Here is a 20,113-nt window from a genome sequence, read left to right on the forward strand (position 1 = left end):
GCCTGATTAATATAGCGGAACGGTTAAATAAAGATGTTAAATGCACTTAAAAATCCTATTTTACTAATATAAGGCATGAATAAATTCAGAAAGAATTATGTGTTATTTCATTGAGCTTACCAGTCAGTCCCTCCATTTTTTTTTCTTTTGACCCTCTTTTCCCCACTGCTGGTATTACTCTCTGAGAAGTTTGAGACACACTGGAGTAAGAAGCTGCCCTGATTTCTGAGGAAATGAAATGTGTGACCAACACAAAAGTTCTAACAAGAAGATCATCATTATATAGATTCCCAGGAAAGGGGCGAGCTTGGCCCACATATATGCTAGGCTTTTTGTGCAATTTTAGGTTAATACTATCCTAATCTGTTCTAACCTGGTCGTTCTCGGAGCCATAAGGACACAAAACCCAGGAAAAGAAAGAAACAAGACAAGAACTTCTTTTATAGTTTTTTTAAAAAGGGCCTCTATTTCAAACATGGGTGTTTTAATACTATAGGACATATGGGCGCTCTGATCCAGCAAAATACTTAAGCACATGCTTTGTGGGGCTGTATCAGTTTCAACATCGAAATCCAGGGTCTTTAGCAAGCTACCCAGGTTTGAAAATTTGACCCAAGCCCTAGGTCCTAGCATAGTCTCTCAGGTATAGGTTGGGTTGCAATAAAGTCAGCATTTTTTTTTTCTTTTTTTAGCATTCGTTCTGAGACTCAGTCAAAGACAACACAGAATGTAAAGCACAGCCCCATCTCCCACTCCTCCCCAAAAAGGAATTCTGTCACATCACTCATTATGAGGAATAGCGCTTAGTCCTCCAGCCCTTACAAGTGCTCCTAATTCACGCGACTAGGCCCATTGGCTTAAACAGGGCTACTCCCATGAGTGAGGCCTTGAGTATCAAGCTCATAGCTTTTTTGGGTGAAATGCTAGTCCAATTGAAGTCTAAGGCAAAACTCCCATTGACTTCAATGAGGCCAGAATTTCACCATGCCTGCCTTGGTGGCACCTACCTGGAGCTAAAACAAAGTATTCTCGTAGCCCGAAGTCACATAATTAAACCAGAGCATCTCTATAACATGGTGGAAATCAAGCAACCAGCAAATGTGAGGTGAATCCACAAGAGTCAGAAATAATTTGTTCACAAAGACAGGGAACAAATTAAAAAAAAAAGAAGCAAATATCTGTTTTCACATTGTACATAAGAATGATATAAAAACAATTGTCTATTTTTTTTCTTCTTATCCAAACAGAGTGCTTAAAAAAATTGGCTCTTGATGACTGGTGTAATTAAATAACTAAAATGAGTGATGAGAGAGCAGAAGTTAATTAAGATTGAAAACAACACTTCCATTAATTCACTCCATCATAATAAACATCAGAAGTTGACATGACTGGGGCCAAAATTAAAATGAAGAAATAAGAATGGGGGTGAGCATGGGAAGAAGTGAGTTTTTATATGTCTATATAAAAAAGCGGGGTTGGGCAGCAATTTTAAATATCTCAACAGCTTCATTTGCTGCACTGCCAAATCAGAACAGAATAAAATAAGGTAGAAAAAAGGGAAATAAATTATACATAATTTACTAATCTGGGAACAGCTGACCATTATTATTATTATTATTATTATTATAATTACCATTACAACACTAGCAAGAGGAGGCAGTTCAAATGAAAAAAAAAATACAGTCATCAAATACAAACAAAACCAATAAAACCCTCTGACGTGGAGGATGTGATCAGCTACTCCAAGCGTAACCCCAGAGCAAGTCTTCTGAAAGCGAGAAAAAGTGAAAAGAATTTTTGATGCAGAGGTGGAAATCGAAAAGGGGAAATAAAGAAAAGGGAGGGAGAAAAAAAGATGGCATGGGGTGAAGCTATCACACATCCAAACCGCTCATTGGAGTATTGTCCTAACTCTTAAATGGCATTTGTTTGTTTGTCATTTGCTTTGCACAAGGTCTTGAGAAGGAGCTTTATTTTACACTTCAAGTGGTATGTCTTCAGGGCAAAGTAAGGCCATGATCCTGCAATTGGATCTGTGAGGACTGACAGGGTCAGGGCCCTGAATCTACTGGTGAGTATTGTGGGCTGGATCCTGCAAATGCACGTAGTCCTTACTCACATGAGACGTTCCCGTGATGCTGATGATGAGCGTCTTCCTGTGAGTAAGGATCTGTAGGATGGTGCCCTATGTTCACAAACTGTGCCTCAATGGAAAGCTTTTTTCTGTAACATGAGACTGCACTTCCTAGGATAGAGCTGCTGTTGGAAATCATAGGTATCATTCTCGTGCTAGGGTTAGGTAATGCTGCTGCCTGCTATCTCACCACATGAAACTGGGCGCACTCTTCTTAGAGGAGGATCAGAGTCAGGCACCAAAGGATGCTTTGTGTCACTTTGAAACAAAGCAGAATTTTCAGTTAGGTTGCTGAAAATACCGTGGGCTAAATTCTGCCCAGGGTTATATGTGTGCAAAGCCACTGTCTCAAACGTGCATGCCCATGTGTAAACAGCACAGAATTTACAGGTGAGATGACTGAGGCAAGGAGGTCTAGAACAACATTACAAATATCGGTTAGAGCTTGAGGGAATTTATTTATTTTCCTGGTCTCCAACCCTTTTGGAACCTCAAAGACTCAGGATTTTGCTGCCCATAGTGGATGGGGGAATTGCTTCATTGTTATTTTTGTTCTTTCTCCTTGCACAGACATCCCACTGATGCCCGTGGGTGTTCCAAGTAGGTAGAGAGAGCAGAGTCTCAGCCAAGATCTGCCTTATGGATCAGAGATCAGCCCCAGATTCATCCATTTTGGCTCATTCTAGAGGTTAGTACTTCCAATTTGCCTACCCTGTTCTAACAACGGTCATTTTTTATGTTGCCATTTGAAGTATAAATTAAAAGCAAAGGCTCCTTACAGACCAAGTTGTTTGGAGGATGTGGGATTTCATCCTGAATATGATTTTTGCTCACAATGGTCCAATATTATTCTTATTAGTACCATAAACACACACACACAAAAATCCAAGATCATAAAATATTTTTCTCTAAATTTTCTTATGTCTCTCTCACTTTCACCTGAGAACGGCACCTACAGTTTCCTTTAAAAAAGAAAAGAAAAGAAAACAAAGTCTAATCTCACCAGCTGCTGGTATATCAGGTTCTTCGAGGGATTGTCTAAGACATAATAACACTGTCCTAACTTAAGACAGAACAAGAAACAAAAGCGACCAACCGGAAAAATAAAATTGAACTAGTTCAGCGCTTTAGTACAAATTTGGCACTTGCTCAAAGACTCGGTGTGGTGTGCAACTGATGAAGAGAAGTCCTCTCGAGAAAGGAAATTGCTTGTTGGGGTTTACAGAAACAGACTCCCCACTCCCTTCCCCACCATACACACACATGCGTGCCGCCAACCCTAAATATTCAAAGGAGAAGGGAAAAGGAGGAGGAGGAGGAGGAGGCAGAGGGGTAAAAGGAATTGTCTTTTTTTTTTTTTCCTGTCAGGTGCATTACCAAAAAAAAAAAATTTACTTCTCTTTAAACTGTAGCACAAAACAACAAAACACATTCACAAGCCACTTGTTGGCACTGTGTACCTGAGTGAGAATTTCTAGAACATTGTAGAACAAACAGCCATAGAGTTTATTTGAAAAAAAAAATAATCAAAGGTCGACGGGTAAGACTTCAGTGCTTGGGTATAGCAGCTGAATTACTGGCATTATTTTACCCATAGCTTATTTCATTCTTTTGTTGTTGTTACCATCATTGTTTCCTTTCTTCTGGGCCTTTTTTTTTAAAATGCAGGCTGATGTCTATTAGTCAGCTGATGTCCCAACTAGTTAAGACTAACAGTTAAAGTAACAGTCAGTGTATGAGAAAGTTAATGTGCTTGGCCACTGGTAAGGATAAACCAGGTGGGGCTTTTTTTTTTTTTCCTCCTTGAAGTCCTGTAAGGTCACGCAATATTTGGACCCTTATCAGTTGGCTTGTCCTGCAATGTGATTTTCACTGTCACTGCCGTAGTCCACATCAGGGTCGTCCTCTTCTTCGTCGTACTCATCGTAGATTTCTCCATTGATGTCACTGGCCTGCATCTCCTCTTTGATGTGCGGCTCCTCGCCTTTGATGCCATAAGTGCTCTGGATGACAGGCATCCCGGGCTCTGGGCTGCTGGACACACTTGAGTGCTCTGATGGCAGATGGGGGGAGGGCATTCCTGCCATGGCGATGGCTCCTGGGTAGACTACACCAGTGGTGGCGATAGGAATCTGTGCTTGTTGCCTGTCATTGAAAAATAACAGGACATTTAAATACAAGCAGGAGCAAAGAGAGAGCTTAGCAGGATAGCCTATAAAGTCACAAGGACTATCATTATTGGGCTTGGTGGGCCACCCCTAATCTTCCAAGCTTTGACACTTGATCTTATGACTAATGTTAGGCCTGAACCAAATCACTGATTCAAGCACCACCAAACTTCAGAGATGTTTGATCTGTATCTGAACTCTGGAGCTTGCCTAAGGTGCAAGGTTCCTTACTGGGTGAATGAGATGTCTATGAGCTCACAGCCAATGACAAACATCCTGCCACCCATGGTCCAACGATTAAAAAAGACTTCCCCTCCCCCCACCCCCGCAAAATAAAAAAATTACGGAGTGCAACGAGGGCCAGAAAGAAACAGCAAGGTTTTGCTGGCAGGAGACAGGTGGTGGTGGGAGTTCCTGAGGAAGTCTATTGGTAGCATGGGGAAAAGGAACAGGCTTCCATCTGAAAGCCTGACATAGGCTAGGAACATGGAGTTTATTTAGAAACCTGATGGCTTGTAGGGAGGGGCACAAGGCCTTCTGGGACCCATGTGGGACTGTGGGTGATCCCCAGGACCTCCAATGTCCACAGGGAGGTGGGTGAGGAGAAGAGGGATCATTTAGTGATCGGGATGGACAACTCCCTGGAACAGTGAGAAATATTGGTGAAAAGTAGATCCTCTCAGGGATGGCAGATAAAACTAGAAAAAGCCAGACTTAGACATACATTGTTTTAAAATAAATAGAGCAACAGCAGTGTTTGATAAAAATCTTCTATAGGACATTTAAGCCTTGGAAACATGTACAAGGTAGTGAAAGCAGAATTATTTCAGGCCATCAAAATTCCTTTCCATGTAGAACACTAGCTGTGTTGCACCAGAGTTTATTTCCCTGAGAAGCTCCAGGGTCCCAGCAAGCCTAGAGGTTTAAAATTCATGCTCCTTTTGTTTCCTTGCTGCATGAAGTAATTCCATTGCAGTAATACCCTTCAGTACATGCTGCATATTGTAATGTCATCAGTGGTGTGTCCATCTGTACTGAAAAGCCTAGCCACAGGAGACAGGGTGGAATCTCTTGAGATGAACATTTTTAATTAAGAGTGAAACCATCCCCTGTTCCTGAGCCTGACTGTTCACTGACTGCCCAGTAAGCTTTGCACAGCAATCCCGAAAGACTAAGCAGTCCCAAGCATCTGAACATTTATTTGGAATTATTTGCCACATTTTTAACGTACTTGCTTGTTGCTGTCCTAGGGAAGCCTGCTCACTTCCTTATTTCAAGAACAAAATAGTTGCCTCAACTAAGGGCTTAGCCTGTAAATAGGGAGAACATATATTTTGCTTTTACTCTTAATTCAACAGAAAGACCTAGCATTTCTGCAACTAGAATTATTCAGTGTTTTTAAATGGCTTTTAATAATAGGAACACTTTGCACTCAGATGGTGCCTCTCATAGGCCAAACGTTTGTTGAGTTTCACAGTTTTTCTGTAATGTCACTTGCATTCCATAATTGAAGAATAATATCTGCCACTCCTATAGCGCCTTCCATCAGAGGATCTCAAAGCTCTTTATAGCCACTGATGTGTTAAGGTTCGTGATGGCCCTATAAAGTAAGCATTTTTAGCCCCCTTTTAAAGATGAGGAGGCTGACAGAGATTAAGGGTCTGATTTTTCAAGAGAGCCAAGTCCCAACTATTATGACACTTACGGACAGACTTTCAAAACTCTTGAAAACCTGGCCATTTATTTTGGTGCCTAAATCGTTTAAAAATCTGGCCCTAAATGACTTGCACCAGGTCCTGCAGTGAATCAGGAGCAAAGCCAGGAACAGAATCTGACTCCCAGGATCAAATACTGATTGAAGTCAATGGGAGTTTTACCACTGACTTCAGTGGAACCTAGATTTCAAACACAGCCCCCCTCCCCAGTCCCTGCTCTAAATTCTAGACAAACTATCTCCAGAATGTCTTGTTTTCAGATAGGGTTCAGATTCAGATTCATCTGGAAAGTTAAATAATAATACTAAAAACATTGCAAGATTAGTTTAAAAAAATTGTAAAGCCCTGCATGTCAGCGAGATAAGCAGTATTTGGGGGGCTCTCTTGCCACCTATTCTTTCTCAGAAAGACCCTCCCCCCTCTTTTTTCTAATCTCTTGATGCCGAATGTTGGCTGACTTCCCTATGTTTGTTTCAGTGCTTACTAGTCGGATCACTGAACCTGCCAGCACCACAGGGTTAAGCAGCTCAAATTTCTCTGTTGAGCTGCTTATTATAACAGTGTACACGGTAACTGTTCAAAACACTGTCTAAGGACACTTACCAGTAACTGGGACACTATTTTCCCCTTTACTGCTATTCATACCCATTAACTAGACCCGGTTCTGGTACAATAAAAAAAACATTCCTTTTTCACCCCAAAAGGGAAACAGAGCCCAGATTCCAATTTTTTTAAGGCTAGTTGACTTTTTTTTTAAACAAAAACAATCTTTTTTTGTGTAGCTCTGTGTTTCCTGGACCACATGGGGAAATATCACAAGAACATCTGTCCTTGCAATACTTCTCACCTATCTGTAGCCAAAACCAAACAGTAGTTGCAGAAAGAACCTTCCAGGTGGGTTTCTATATCAAAAAGCAGAGAAGTAAGTCTGGACAAACATGCAAACCTTTGGATATTTTGCTGAACCAATCCTCTTGAGATTTGAACCCCCTCACTAGCTTTCAGCTTACCACCGAGCAAAAGTGTCTCTGGCACCGCTAATGCCCTTGGACTGAAGTAATCTCATCATCTGACCAATGTGAGCTGGCTGAGGATGTTTTATGCCTCTATCCTCACTGACCTTACTAGCAAGGCTCAACCTGCCATGGGCTGTGGTCTTCAGTAGCATTGCTGAGTAATCTTTTAGCCGACCTGTTGCCGAACCCCTTGAATGTGAGCTAGTGTTTCTGGCCTTGGGAGCTATAGGCACTATCAACAGATTAATTCATATAGATTCTGTAAAACCCCATAATGATTAATACTTAGCACATCTGTGGTGCATTTCATCCAAAGATGTGGTCAAAACGGGCAAGTATCATTATCTCTATATTACAGATGGGGAAACTGAAGCCCAGTTGGCCAAAATTAAATAGCAAAGCCATGAACAGATCTCCTGACTTCCAGGTCACAGCTATATGGACCACATGGCCTTTAAATATGAGCTTCATATTAGTTAGTGTGATGGGGTGTATCGGCCCTCTGCTGGAGGTCTTACAGTCCTGCCACACCCCGCCTTTGGAAAAGGAACAGTGAATGTGGTTCTCCAGGCCTGCCTAGAAATGCTGCAGAGCAGCAGCCAATCAGAGCACAGCAGGCTCAGATAAAAAGAGCTGCAGGGGCTGAGCAGGTCAGTGGCTGCCTGGGACCAGAAGGAGGACAGGAAGGTTGCAAAACTCCACAGGTAAAGAGGCCTGGGAAGGACTGTACTCAAGCAGGGAAAAGACAGAGAACCCTGAGATCAGGGTGAAGAGGAAGGGGTTACATGGGAATTGGCCCAGGGAATAGCAGCAGCACCAGAGTTAAAGGAAGCAGCACATGGCTGCTATTTGTAGGGTCCCTGGATTGGGACCCGGAGCAGTCAGCGGGCCTAGGTTCCCCCCACCGGCCACTGGAAAAGTGGCCTAAGCCCCATGGAGAGGATAAGACTCTGCATTAAAAGCTTAAGAAAGGGGCTGGGAATTTAAATAGGCCCCGTGATGGGCTGAAGACCCTGAAGTGGACAACCATATGTTAAACTTTATTACCCCGGGAAGGGGACTGGAATTAAGGAGTAAGCTGGCTGGACAGCTGGGATACCACAGAACCACTGAGAACAAAGAGTCTCCAGGGAGAAAGCGCTGGGGGCACTGATCTATACCAGGCTAGGAACAGATTTAAAGCTAGCCCAGAAAGGCCGAGAATTGAGCCCCAAAGGCAGGGCTGCAGATATCAACCAGAGCAAGTGAAAGGCCCTGCTGGAGTTTTGTTACCCTGGAAGGGGTTTGTTTGTTCGTTCACATATTGACTGTGTGTGACCTGGCTGGAGGGCTGGGCCACAGAAAACCCACCTGACGAGGTTAACAGCTGTCGGGGCATCGGAAGCCAAGAGAGAGGGAGTGCAGGTTCACACCCAGCCGACAAGAGGCACTCCTCCGTCATAGTTAGCAACACATTATTTACCTCATAATAAAATCTGAAGTTTACAGCTCTGAAACAAGGACAATTTCTACTGAAATAAAAGAGATGACAGGCCCATACCCAACATTAAAATACTGCCTCATCTCTTGTCGCCTGTTGCGCATGATTGCCTTGTACTCGCCGATCCGCAATTTTTTGCCATCCACAAGACAGGTGCGCTTCGGCCTGGGCTTGTATTTATAGTCTGGGTATTTCTCCAGGTGTTGCTTGCTGAGTCGGGCCTGCTCCTCATAGTATGGCTGCTTCTCTAGGTTTGTCATAGCTTTCCAGCGAGATCCTGTCACAAGAAGAATGAGAAATGAGAACCCTGCCCCTTTCCCATTCAGAGAAGGACAAATAAGCAGGTCATTAAGAACAAGATCCCCCCGTTCCTATGGCTTTGGGCTGTGAAACAGTTAGCGCTTTCAGATGGGGAGGGTCACAGCTAGTTTTTATTTGGCCTGTAAACCTCCCAGGTATGCCCATGTGGTGCAGGTAGCTTTGTATGTGGCATTCTTTTATGGACACTGCTGCCACACTGTCTTTTAGATGAGACATAACCCCAACGTCCTGACCACAGTCATTATTAAACATCCCTGACACTTTGTAAAAGTAGGTTGCGAATCCCAATGGCTTGGGCAAAGTCCCATTCAGCTGTTTGGATTCTAGTCTGCCTGTGTTGCTCTGTGGTTTCATTTAAGCATGGTACTCGTCTCCACTTCCTGTTCTAAAGTTCCTGTGTGCTGTGAACTAGCTGCTGCATTCCACCCTGGGCTGGATTAAAATATAGGGATGCTAGGGCCTTGATTCCTAACGTCAGGCTTACATCAAAGTCTAAGCTTTCATTGTTTTAAACAAGTATCTTTCTAGCTTTCACGGTTGTAATAAAAAGCTTGAAAACATGAACTGAGCATAGCCAATGTGCTGAATTCTGCCCGAGTCTTCAGAGAGCCTGAAACAATAGCTTTGAGAGATAGGAATTGTGTAGTGCATCCCAGTGAAGTGTTAACTCGAAAACCCTCTACAGTGGGAAGTCGTGCCAACTCCAGCCCAACAGAGGACTCTATGTAGCAGGAGGTGAAGAATGAAGTGGGCCTGGCTCACCTGTTACAGAAATACAAGTAGCTTTGAGAGGGCTCCCCTGCTTCTACCCCTGCCTCTCTGGGGCCAGAACAGACACCTGCTGCTACTCCTGGGGTGAGGTGGGATGCGGGAAAAGAAAGGGCCATCCTTTGCCTTTCCTTATCTGGGAAGGAAGTCCCCTGCCATCACCACATCATTTGGGGTCAGGGTTATGGTGTGGGGCTGTGGCACAGGGACCCTCATATTGTGGTGTGACTAGGGCCCTACATTGCTCCCATTCAAGCCTGGTACAACTGCTTCTGAGGTAGAATTCCAGTGAAGAGAGCAGTAGTTCCCATATATTCCCATAAAGTACCAAGCTAGAGTCTGGTTCTTTGGGATGAAAGATCCTATTTAAGTGTAAGGGAGGAGCTCTCAACCTTTCCAGATGACTGTACCTCTTTCAGTAGTCTGATTTGTCTTGCGTTCCACTAAGTTACACCTGCTTAAAAACTACTTGCTTACAAAATCAGACACAAAAATACAACAGTATCACAGCACACTTATTAAAAAATGGGTTACTTTCTCATTTTCACCATATAATTATAAAATAAATCAATTGGAATATAAATATTTTACTTACCGTTCAGTGTATAGTACATAGAGCAGTATAAACAAGTCATTGTATGAAATTTTAGTTTGCACTGACTTCGCTAGTGCTTTTTATGTAGTCTGTTGTAAAACTAGGCAAATATCTAGATGAGTTGATGTATCCCCTTGAAGACCTCTACATACCCCCCGGGAAACACATACCCCTGATTGAGAACCACTGGTACAAGGTATTATTAAAAAGAATCCAGAGGCGCAAAAGAGTTGTTCCCATGTGACAAATTAGCAGTTGGAGACAGAGCATTAATATACAATATTTTGATAACTACTGTTTAAATTAAAATATTCCCGCTGCATTGGGATGATCCTTAACTTTTGCTCTGTGCTGCTGTGTATATACTGGGTGAATAGTGGAAAAAATGAGTATTTTTATTTAAAAATGTCCCATGACATTTATAAAGTGAAAAATTAAAAACAAAACAAACAAAAAAACCCTAACAGATAATGCCTGAAAAAATGCAGCAAGATACCCTGAATAAAATATTCTTTGGGAATTATTCAATGAACTCTAGGATTGCTTCAGGACAAGATCCATTCCACGCAACATTATGGACCAAACTGTGAAATATATGACCCAGAAGGAAAAACTGGTTGGAAAATAGTCCATTTTCCTACTGGAAATAAGTCCGCATAATTTCTCAACATAACAGGTTTAGAATGTTATATTTGACTTACAGTACTTTCCTTCTTTGTTACTCATTCTCTACTTAGCTCATGCTATTACTCATAGTGTTCTTAGCTCACTCTGCTCCCAAAACTGTCTTTTCAATATAAAAAAAGCACAGTTCTCTCTTCCTTAAGAAGGAAACAGTCTGATTCCTTCAGGAAAGTTCCCTTGGGAAGACAGAGCCCACTGGCTGACATCAGTTTTCTCAGTGCTCTGCTTTGTTGAAGCTTCATTTCGAACTCCAGTATGGGTTTCTGTAATGAAAGACTAATAGGCTGGGTACAGAATACTGATCCTACGTCACATCTAGTGGTAACTGACCTAAGGGGAAATGTCTACTCTGAAGGGAGCAATGAAAAATCATCCCTTAGTACAATTAGTGTGGAGTCAATCATGTACCCTTTTACTGCAATATATAAAGGAGCATGGAAAGCAGCTTGGTGGTCTCCTGAAGAGAAGAGTCATTTCCTAGTGGTTATAGCCAGGAAAGTGTCATTCAATAGCTACCTCTTTCCCACTGACTGCCAGATCCTGACCAGGTTAGCTGACACAGTGATAAACAGCTGGGAACTGCCAGAACCTGATCCACCCATGCAGCTGACCCAAGGGAAGCCTGTGTGGGAATATAGATGGGGCCTGAAATTGTTGGTGTTACACATTTGAGAATTAGGGCCAGATCCTGCAAATAGAGTTCTAGGGTGCCAAGATGTGGATCCATTTTCAGGATCTATCCCTTCTTCAGTATACTGGCTTCTCTAAAGTCTGAAGAAGTCACAAACTAAGGCTAAGTGAATCTAGAACCCGCAGGCCATAAACACCATTTGAGCACCTACTGGTTTAAAAATAATAGTTTATGCTGACAAAGAGTTTTCATTTATAAATAATAAAGCTGAAAACCTAAAAGACTTTTTGCTTCAAGTATGTTAAATATCAGAGAAGAGAAGGCACCACAGGCTATTTCAGACTCTCTGATAAGTGATGTGAAAGCATGTGTATGTGAGTTTAGTGGTAAAGGTGCATATGGACAGAGAATTGAAGGGGTCAAAGATCAAAAAACGTTTGTTAGGAAGGATACGTACAAATCTCACCAATAGCTTGGCATTGCCACATGCAATTATTGGTGATCATCTGCACTTATATACGACTCCTAATGCTCTACGTATGAAATACCTTATGGTTATATAGAAGTTCTCCCCCCCCCCCATTAAGTATCTTGTATTTACAAAACCAATAAATACGTAAATATCGCAGCAGATACGTAATATATGCAGTATATATCACAAACTAAATTAATAGTCTGAATACCCCATAGTTACCACTGTTAGTTTTCGGAATAAATGGATCATAGAAAAACATAACAGAATAATGAACATAAGCCTTCATCCTGCAAAGATTTATGCACATGCTGAGCTGTATACACTGAATTCTCTGACAATGCAGGTTTGGAGCTATAGTGGTGTGTTTGTATTTAAATGAATATATCAAATAAAATCAGCCTTGTAAAATTCTGGTACAAATGTTATGTCAACACACCAAAGTTACTTAAACCATCTTTTACTGTGTTGACTGATGCCAGTAGCTCCAAGTCTCCAGTTGGATCTGGGAGGGCAGACCTTCGTGCATAAAGTTAAGCACATGCATAAATTTTTGTAGGCCTAGGGCCATAGGTACTGACATTTTCATCCATATCTCAATTTGTAATATTTATACATAAATGTCATTCATTATTTCCCCCCTTGCAAGCTGCAATCTCAATAGCACAAAAATCCTGGCAGCCTCACCTCTCTTCCTAGCAAATATTTAATAGCTGCCTCCTGCAGTGATATCTCCTATTACTGTGACTTTATTGTTTTTACAAAATATACTAAAGATCATTTACTAGAGTGTTTTGAAGTATCATAAATAATTAAAACTAAACTATGCTTGTCAAAATAAATAAAAAGCAGATTTTGTGATGAAGTATCCTTGATTTTCTGTTTATCGTTTTCATTTGCTTACTTACTAATATGCAAAATTTGGCACGCTGCCGCGGGTCTCAGTATGAAGTGTTCATGTTCTAAAATGTGTCTGTCTAATATACATAGATAAAGAATGAGAACAGATCTTTACGCCCGTGTGAGACCTGATGAAGTCAACGGGAGTATATGCAGATTTAGGGGTCTGCCTGCACAGGTCACATAGCACGATCAAACTACTGTCATCAATCAACACAATAAAGTTAGGTAAGTACATTTTTTGCTCAAATAGAATAGTTTCATGATAAGTTTTGCAAGGCTGATTTTATTGTGTGTGTGTATATAAATACCCACACAACACGAGATATCATGAGACTCATGACAAAACTGCAAGAATTGTCAACACTCCAATCCTGCTTTGGGATCTGTGCAGGCACATTGCTGCACCCACATGGAGCCCTGATGACAGCAGTGGTCATCTGCAGAGGTGTAGCAGTCTGCATGCACAGATCACCATACAGGCTCAGAGTCTACATCCATACAAACACATATATAGAGAGTAAAGGCAGAACTGGAAGTACCACATAGAGTTAAGATGCTGTTTTCAGTTGCTTATAACTCTGCAAAACTTTAAACATCCAGGCTGAAATTTTAGATGCTGGGTGTCTGCCTCAGGCTGATTTTTTGATTGATTGATAGACCTGTGGTTTTCAACCTTTTTTCACTTGCAGACCCTTAAAAATTTCAAATGAAGGTGCCGACGACCCCTTTGGAAACTTAGAAATAGTCTGCAGACACCAGGTTGAAAACCACTGATATACACACCTGCATTAGTGGACTGGAGATTTGGGAGGTAACTTCCTGTTTTACCTTTTATAAATCTCCGTATGTATATTGTAGATCTATTTCTAAAATTAATTTATATATATTTAAAAACATATCTAAGGAATAAATTATTAAAATTTAAGGGGATCCAGCAGACCAGTTATTTTTTAAACAGATTTCTTAACAATTTAATAAAAAACCTAATCTCCACAACTTCAAGTTGTAATGAACAGATGGATGCCAAACGTATGCACAGATGAATTTAGTGACAAATCCGTGTATCTAATTTTTATGCTTAAAACATAATACCATAGTGTCAAACATAATTCCTAGAGAATTCTAGTGCAGTGAAGTGCACTCCTCTCATTTCACTATAAAAATCACTCCGGCTCAGTGGCATCCCCATCTAAGCCGCTCTCAGTGACAGTGCTGCTCTGTGACCCCAATGTGTAGGCGCACTATTTAAAACATATACAGTAGTTGTGGCTTTTCACAAAGAGACCCAAACACCTGGTTGATCTGTAGGTTTCTAGTTGCTCACCCTTCACCAGAGAGCTCCCTGCTGACTTCAAAAGACTGGCCTTTTGCAATTGAGGAAAGACCTTTGTAACGTTTCTGTCAAGAAAAAGGATATCAGGGCTTCCCTCTCTATTGCAGAGGAGGAAGGTTAAAAAAAAATTAAATGTGATGATGGAAAGGAAAAGAAACCACATCTCTTACTGCCTTCAAACATAGTTTCTTCCTCTATCTGGCAGCAAAACAGTATAGAGTTTGGAGTCAGCTATGTTGTCTGTCACCTCGACAAGATCTGTAATGAATTTGCACATTTTACTCCAACTACTGTATATCTAATCAGAAAAAGATGTCCCCATATCCCCCCTGATCTAGCGCCAAACAGTAAAAGGTGATTCCTTATGTTAACAATTTCAGCGGAATGGCTTATTAAAACCAGATTTTAGGGTATTATAAAATGCTTAGAAGCCCTTTAAAATGTCAACCAGAATCCCCAGAGACTGTGTAAAATGTCAGCCTAGCTGAAGTGCCTGTTTTAAGCGGAATGAATTAGCAGCCTGCTGTCGGAAGTTGTTATCCAAAACAATCAGTTAAGAGGGAAAACATCAAGCTCTCTTTGTACTTTCGATATGAAAAAGGCCATTCAGAATGATCTTTGTAGATTTTTGAAGCTGATTAAAAGGCAGGTTTAATCAGGCCTACTCTAAATTTATAGACAGACCAAAACTGTTACTGCCTCTGGACCCTAGTCTAATCACATCACACACCTGTAACTAGTCTAATTCCTTTTAACCAGTATACATTTATCTTACCACCAATTTAGCCTTCTTGTCCTGTTCCTCTAACTAATCTAATCAGCTTATGCCACCCTTTTAATCAAGGGATAAAGTTGTATCAGAACCAATATGTGCTGCCTCTCAAATCAATTTAATCTCATCTTTAATTCCACCCGGCTGCTACCCTATCATAATATCACTCTAACCAAGCTAACCTTATCTTCTAATACATCTGACCAATCTAACCTCAGCATAGTCACTAGCCGTATAACTAGTCAAGCCTTTTTAACATTGCCATTATATCCAATTAAATTTCTCATGCCATTCCAAAAACCAACCTGACCTTACTCGGGCAAATATTTTCATGCTCACACTTTTAGCGCCCCCCCCCCTTGCCTCCTATATAAAATGTATAATAGTGCAATGCTGTATCAGTAGAAAAGTGTAACATCTTAGATTTACTCACTGATAATTTCTTTTAGAAACATATGAGGGTAATTCATTGGCCTCTGTGAGCTTGATCCACAACAGGACTTAGGCACCTAAATCCCAGAATCAAGCCCCACTTGAATTCACAAAACCCCTGCTCAGCTGTCACCAAACCTGTAGGAGCCTAAAATCGTTGAGTGATTTTTTCCTGTATAAGTTGCCTAGGTGCCTGTGTTTCTGCCTCTGAGCATGCGTACTGCAGCCGTGACAGGCAACTGGATGCCTATGCCCCTGAGCGATTCACAAACTGGGGGAAGATAGGCATTCCTCTGCCTAACTCACTTGCAGGCCTGATTTGATAAGTGGCCTCAGACCTTGCTTGTCAGATTGAGCACCTATAGGCAAGCTTACATAAAATGGCAAGAGAAGGAGGACCTAGCTTATAGCCTAGTTTTTAGGTACTCACATGGGAGACGTCCAGTTCAAGTCTGCCTTCCACCTGAGAGGTAGAAAGGATTTGAGGTGGCGTTTGCTACCTCTGAGGTGAATGCCCTAACCACTGGGCTGTGGGGTATTCCAATGCGAGGCTCCCTCAGGTTCAGCTGTTGCACTGTGGATAAGTAATTTTAAAGACTCACTGGATCCTGGGTCTCCCACCTGCCAGGTAAGTACTTTAAGCACAAGGCGACAGAGTTAGTCTCCTGCTTGCTCATGTTTGTTCTCTCTCTCTAGCACAATGATTCTTTCGTTATGTAGCCACAATGGAACAGCATCAAGAGGAGAGATTGAGGAAACCCAACCTCAGGCTATCCCATAGCCTAGTGGTTAGAACATGCACCTAAAAGGTGTCAGATACTAGTTCAAATCCTTTCTCCACTTCAGGCAGAGCTGGGACTTGAACTGGGCATCTCCCACATTGCAGGTGAGTACCCTAGCCATTGGGCTAAAAGTTATGAGGAAGCTCATCTACCTCTGCCACCACCACAGTGGCTAAGAGAGGGGCTGCAGCCGAGAATCCCAAGCAGAGGGAGGCAACTCCCTGGAGCCTGGACTTAGGCACCTCTCTGAAAAAGGAGCAGGTTTTAGCCTCGGCTTTGCATCTGCCATTGGCTAGTTTATGCAAATAGCAGCCTAGCCTGCTGACTTCTGTGAATGTCATTCTAAGGTCATTCACTGAATAGAGAGCCTGGGTGCCTACTCAGGCTTTGAGGATCCCAGTGATTTTCTAGGCACCCAAAAGTTAGGCATGGCAACACTCAGCCTCCCCGTGCCTATGTTCCTTTGTGACTCTAGCCCTATGAGCCAAATTCAGTCTTCAGTTATTCCCTTTCGACTCTTCAAAGTGTCCCAGGGGTCTAATGTAGGGCAGAATTTGCCCTAAGTGTTTAAGTAAGTATAGAAGGGTCGGAAGACTGGTGCATGGGATTTACTAGCTGATATCTGTGGCAAATATGTATTGTGTGGGATACAGAGAGTGGATGGGGATATACACATACGTTCTGATGTTTCTTCTCTGATTAAGTGAATCTTCTCAGAATATCCTTGGTGTATGGATCATGCATTAGAGAGATGGGTAATATGACCGAAATATCATACTACCTACCAGTTTTTTTAAAAAGAGACATATTTTAGGATACAGGATCTTTCATCTTTAGATCATTCATTTGAACACAGCACACTAGGTTATGAATCAGATACTATGGTGAGCAGCCTCATAAAAAAAAATAGATAAATAAGAGTCAGTAAACAAAAGCTGACATCAAAAAATTTAACAAAAAGTCATCTCATGATTATTTCAGTGGCTCGTGGGAATGAGCTGGTGTTCTGTCTAGTTCCCGGAAGGCCAGTGTCTTCACACCAAAAACACCACCACAACTGGCAAGCTGAATGGGCTCTCCAGTTCATGGCTGATGCATACTGTCAGGCAGCATGGTGAACCTTGTATTGCTGTTGTCCTTGCCATAACTACAATGTGGGTACGCAGAGGGTCTAGGAACTATCAGTCAGGCCCTAAAATCTCTTTAAAATATTCAGTCAAAACCAAGGAGTTGTGCTACAGAAAATACAGTGCTCTGTTAATTGCCTTACCCAGTATCTTGCTAATGTTGGAGTTGTGCATGTCAGGGAAGGCTTGAAGGATCTTCCTTCGCTCATCTTTAGCCCACACCATGAAGGCATTCATTGGACGCTTGATATGAGGTTCATTACTTCCACGCCCTCTGGATTCCCGATAAATTCTAGATTCTGAGACACCTGCACTTCCTAAAAAGAGGGGAAAAAAATCATACCCAATTTGTGCTTTGCGTAACCTTCATCACATAGGGCACATTCAATAAACATATGTTTAAACTGCATTCACCATGCTTTTTCTTCTCCTTGGCTCATTCAGGTGTATCATATTCTTTTTTCTTGTGTCTAGTTTATAATTATATTGGTAAAGTACAGTAGGATATGGTATAAATCTGATCTGATGAAGAGCCACATTCACTTTTGCAGTCAAAAAATGTAAAGCTCTTAGCGTTCTTTTACTGCTTAATAACCTAAAAAACAACTTTTATGAATGCAGGTTTATTTGTTTTTTCTCTCATTTACAATATGTTGAATGTATTGCATTACTTGTTTCCAACCTCCTTTGTGATGAGAAGGGTGTTAATATATGGCAACATCAGGTGGGCCTTTTTTAAGCAAGTCTCTAACTAGCAAATGAACATTTGCACAGCTGCCTCTGCTTGTGCTTACATCTCCACAATAAAAAAGCAATAGCAGAGATAGAAAACAGCATTAAGCTTGCTTCATCAAATCCAAACAAGCTCCCACAGACCTAGCGTATGCATCATCTACAGATGATCAGCTCTGTAATCTGTGTGATCTCAGTTATCCAACATCTAATTATTTCCTTTTCTTTATTTTGACAATCATAAATGTGTTCTTGGTCCAGCCTTGACAAATGGAATGCATGACACAGAACGATAAAATTGCCCATGGACCTAAAACACCACAGTATGAATAATTTCTCCTGCCTTGGTTAGTGGCCACTCCCCGCTTTATCCCAGCCCTTCTCTTCCATCCCCCAAAACGGAGTTTGTGTTCTTCTGCACATACATAACTAGAAATAAGGATAAGCAATTCCTACTGACCGTCAGAATCCCCGCTCATGTTGAAATCCATCATAGCATGGCTAAACTTCCCGTCTTCATTCTGTTTTACTGCCAGCTGTTGAGTCAGGCTATCCAGTGTTGTTTTGTCCTGTATGGAGAAGATGACTGGACTTGGATCAGGAAATCCAATTGCAAAGTTCATAGGTAATTTAGAAGAATTGGGAGGGAAAGGGAATAATAAACCTGAGAAGTTTATTGGGCAAAGTCTTTAAAAACACACACACACATTTTTTTCTGGGATGGATATGATTTAAGAGTCTACTATTCCATTTTAAAATTTGGCTGATTAGGGGTAGTGATGAGTAAACCTTGTAAGGCTGTAAAATTTGGTTCAGTTAAGCACCCAAAACTTTGGATGCACGGTGCATATTTGACCTTGCTACACCCCTGAGTCGTCAAAACTGGTTTGGAAATCGAGAAGGTGCAGGCTTTCTTGCAGTATATCTGAAGCTCCATTTCTCCTCCCAGCCTAAATTCAAAATGCAGAGACATACAACATTTCTCTTAATTGTTTTTATTAGTATTTTTGGAAGCAATCTATGGAAGCAAATACTAAACTTTTTCATGTCCCAGGAAAGGTTCAGTTTCGACTCAATCTGAGTTTTGGGCAGTGGTTGGTGTTCTCATCTAGAATGCTCTGCCCCATCCCTGTCACAACTATCTATGACATGGAAGAAACGGGATCCCTGGATTGCAGCAAGACAGTATATGCTGCCAATTAAAAAAATCGATCAGGCTACAATATCTAAAGATCCTGCCAGCACTATATCCCAAGGCAGATAATTCCAACATCCTATTCAATACATCCCTTCCTCTTTTTGAATTGCTTAAATCTACCAATGCAAAGGAGTTCCATTTTCCATCTATCTGTTGTTTGTACTAAGGTATGTTCTGCATAAATATGCTATTTTTCTGGCATTAATTTGTGTACGAATAAATCTTTCTGGAAAACAATACCATATTTTCAAAATGTAGACAGTTTTCCATTTGCAAAGCTAACAAAATGTTATGGTGTCAAATTATAAGTGACTCTGGTTGAAAAAATCCTTTTGAGCTTTTTCCTGAAGGAAAATTTACCACTCTGTTGATATATGTTCCTTTCTTGATGACTGTCAGATTTCAACAAAACTAAAAAACAACATCAGATCACCTGGCAATCTGGGACCCTAGAATGATTATATGTAGCCTGATAATTCGTCATATTGTAGAAGAAAGCAGGAAAGAAAAAAAAAACAAATGGAGAGGTGATCCATAAATTTGATCTGGGGTTCAACCAAAGATTTAAACTAATGTAGCTTGTATTTGACAAGGCTTTTCTTAAAATTTAGAGATGAACCTTAGACCACACTTCTGCTTTGAACACCCCAAAGTTTTCTGTAATATTGTGTTAACTCCCTATCCCACCCCAGTGTCTTCTATCTTGGCCTACCTCTGCACTTCTGGGTTCTGGCTGCACCTGGATGCATTACTGCCAAAACAATGCAAGACAAACTGTTCTTGTGGTATTTTCAATCCAACTAGAAACAGCAGGGCCAGCCTAGCACAAGCGAGAAAGTGTTTGTGACAT

At 41.3% G+C, this 20,113-nt stretch overlaps 1 protein-coding gene across 6 annotated transcripts in view; it reads right to left on the reverse strand.

Moving 5' to 3' along the window:
- Positions 1 to 1,596: 1,596 nt before the first annotated feature.
- SOX5 (SRY-box transcription factor 5) overlaps positions 1,597 to 20,113 on the reverse strand; it is a 547,399-nt gene continuing 528,882 nt past the window's right edge. For all 6 annotated transcript variants that reach the window (XM_073318355.1, XM_073318369.1, XM_073318362.1 and 3 more), the window contains exons 12-15: positions 18,526 to 18,634; positions 17,477 to 17,650; positions 8,574 to 8,790; positions 1,597 to 4,279 (exon numbers count right to left, since the gene is read on the reverse strand). In XM_073318355.1, the coding sequence (XP_073174456.1) occupies positions 3,976 to 4,279; positions 8,574 to 8,790; positions 17,477 to 17,650; positions 18,526 to 18,634 (804 nt within the window). In that variant the 3' untranslated portion in view covers positions 1,597 to 3,975. The remainder of the gene's footprint in view (positions 4,280 to 8,573; positions 8,791 to 17,476; positions 17,651 to 18,525; positions 18,635 to 20,113) is intronic.

The sequence above is a fragment of the Lepidochelys kempii genome, chromosome 1, assembly GCF_965140265.1.
Source record: "Lepidochelys kempii isolate rLepKem1 chromosome 1, rLepKem1.hap2, whole genome shotgun sequence".
NCBI classification, from domain to species: Eukaryota; Metazoa; Chordata; order Testudines; family Cheloniidae; genus Lepidochelys; species Lepidochelys kempii.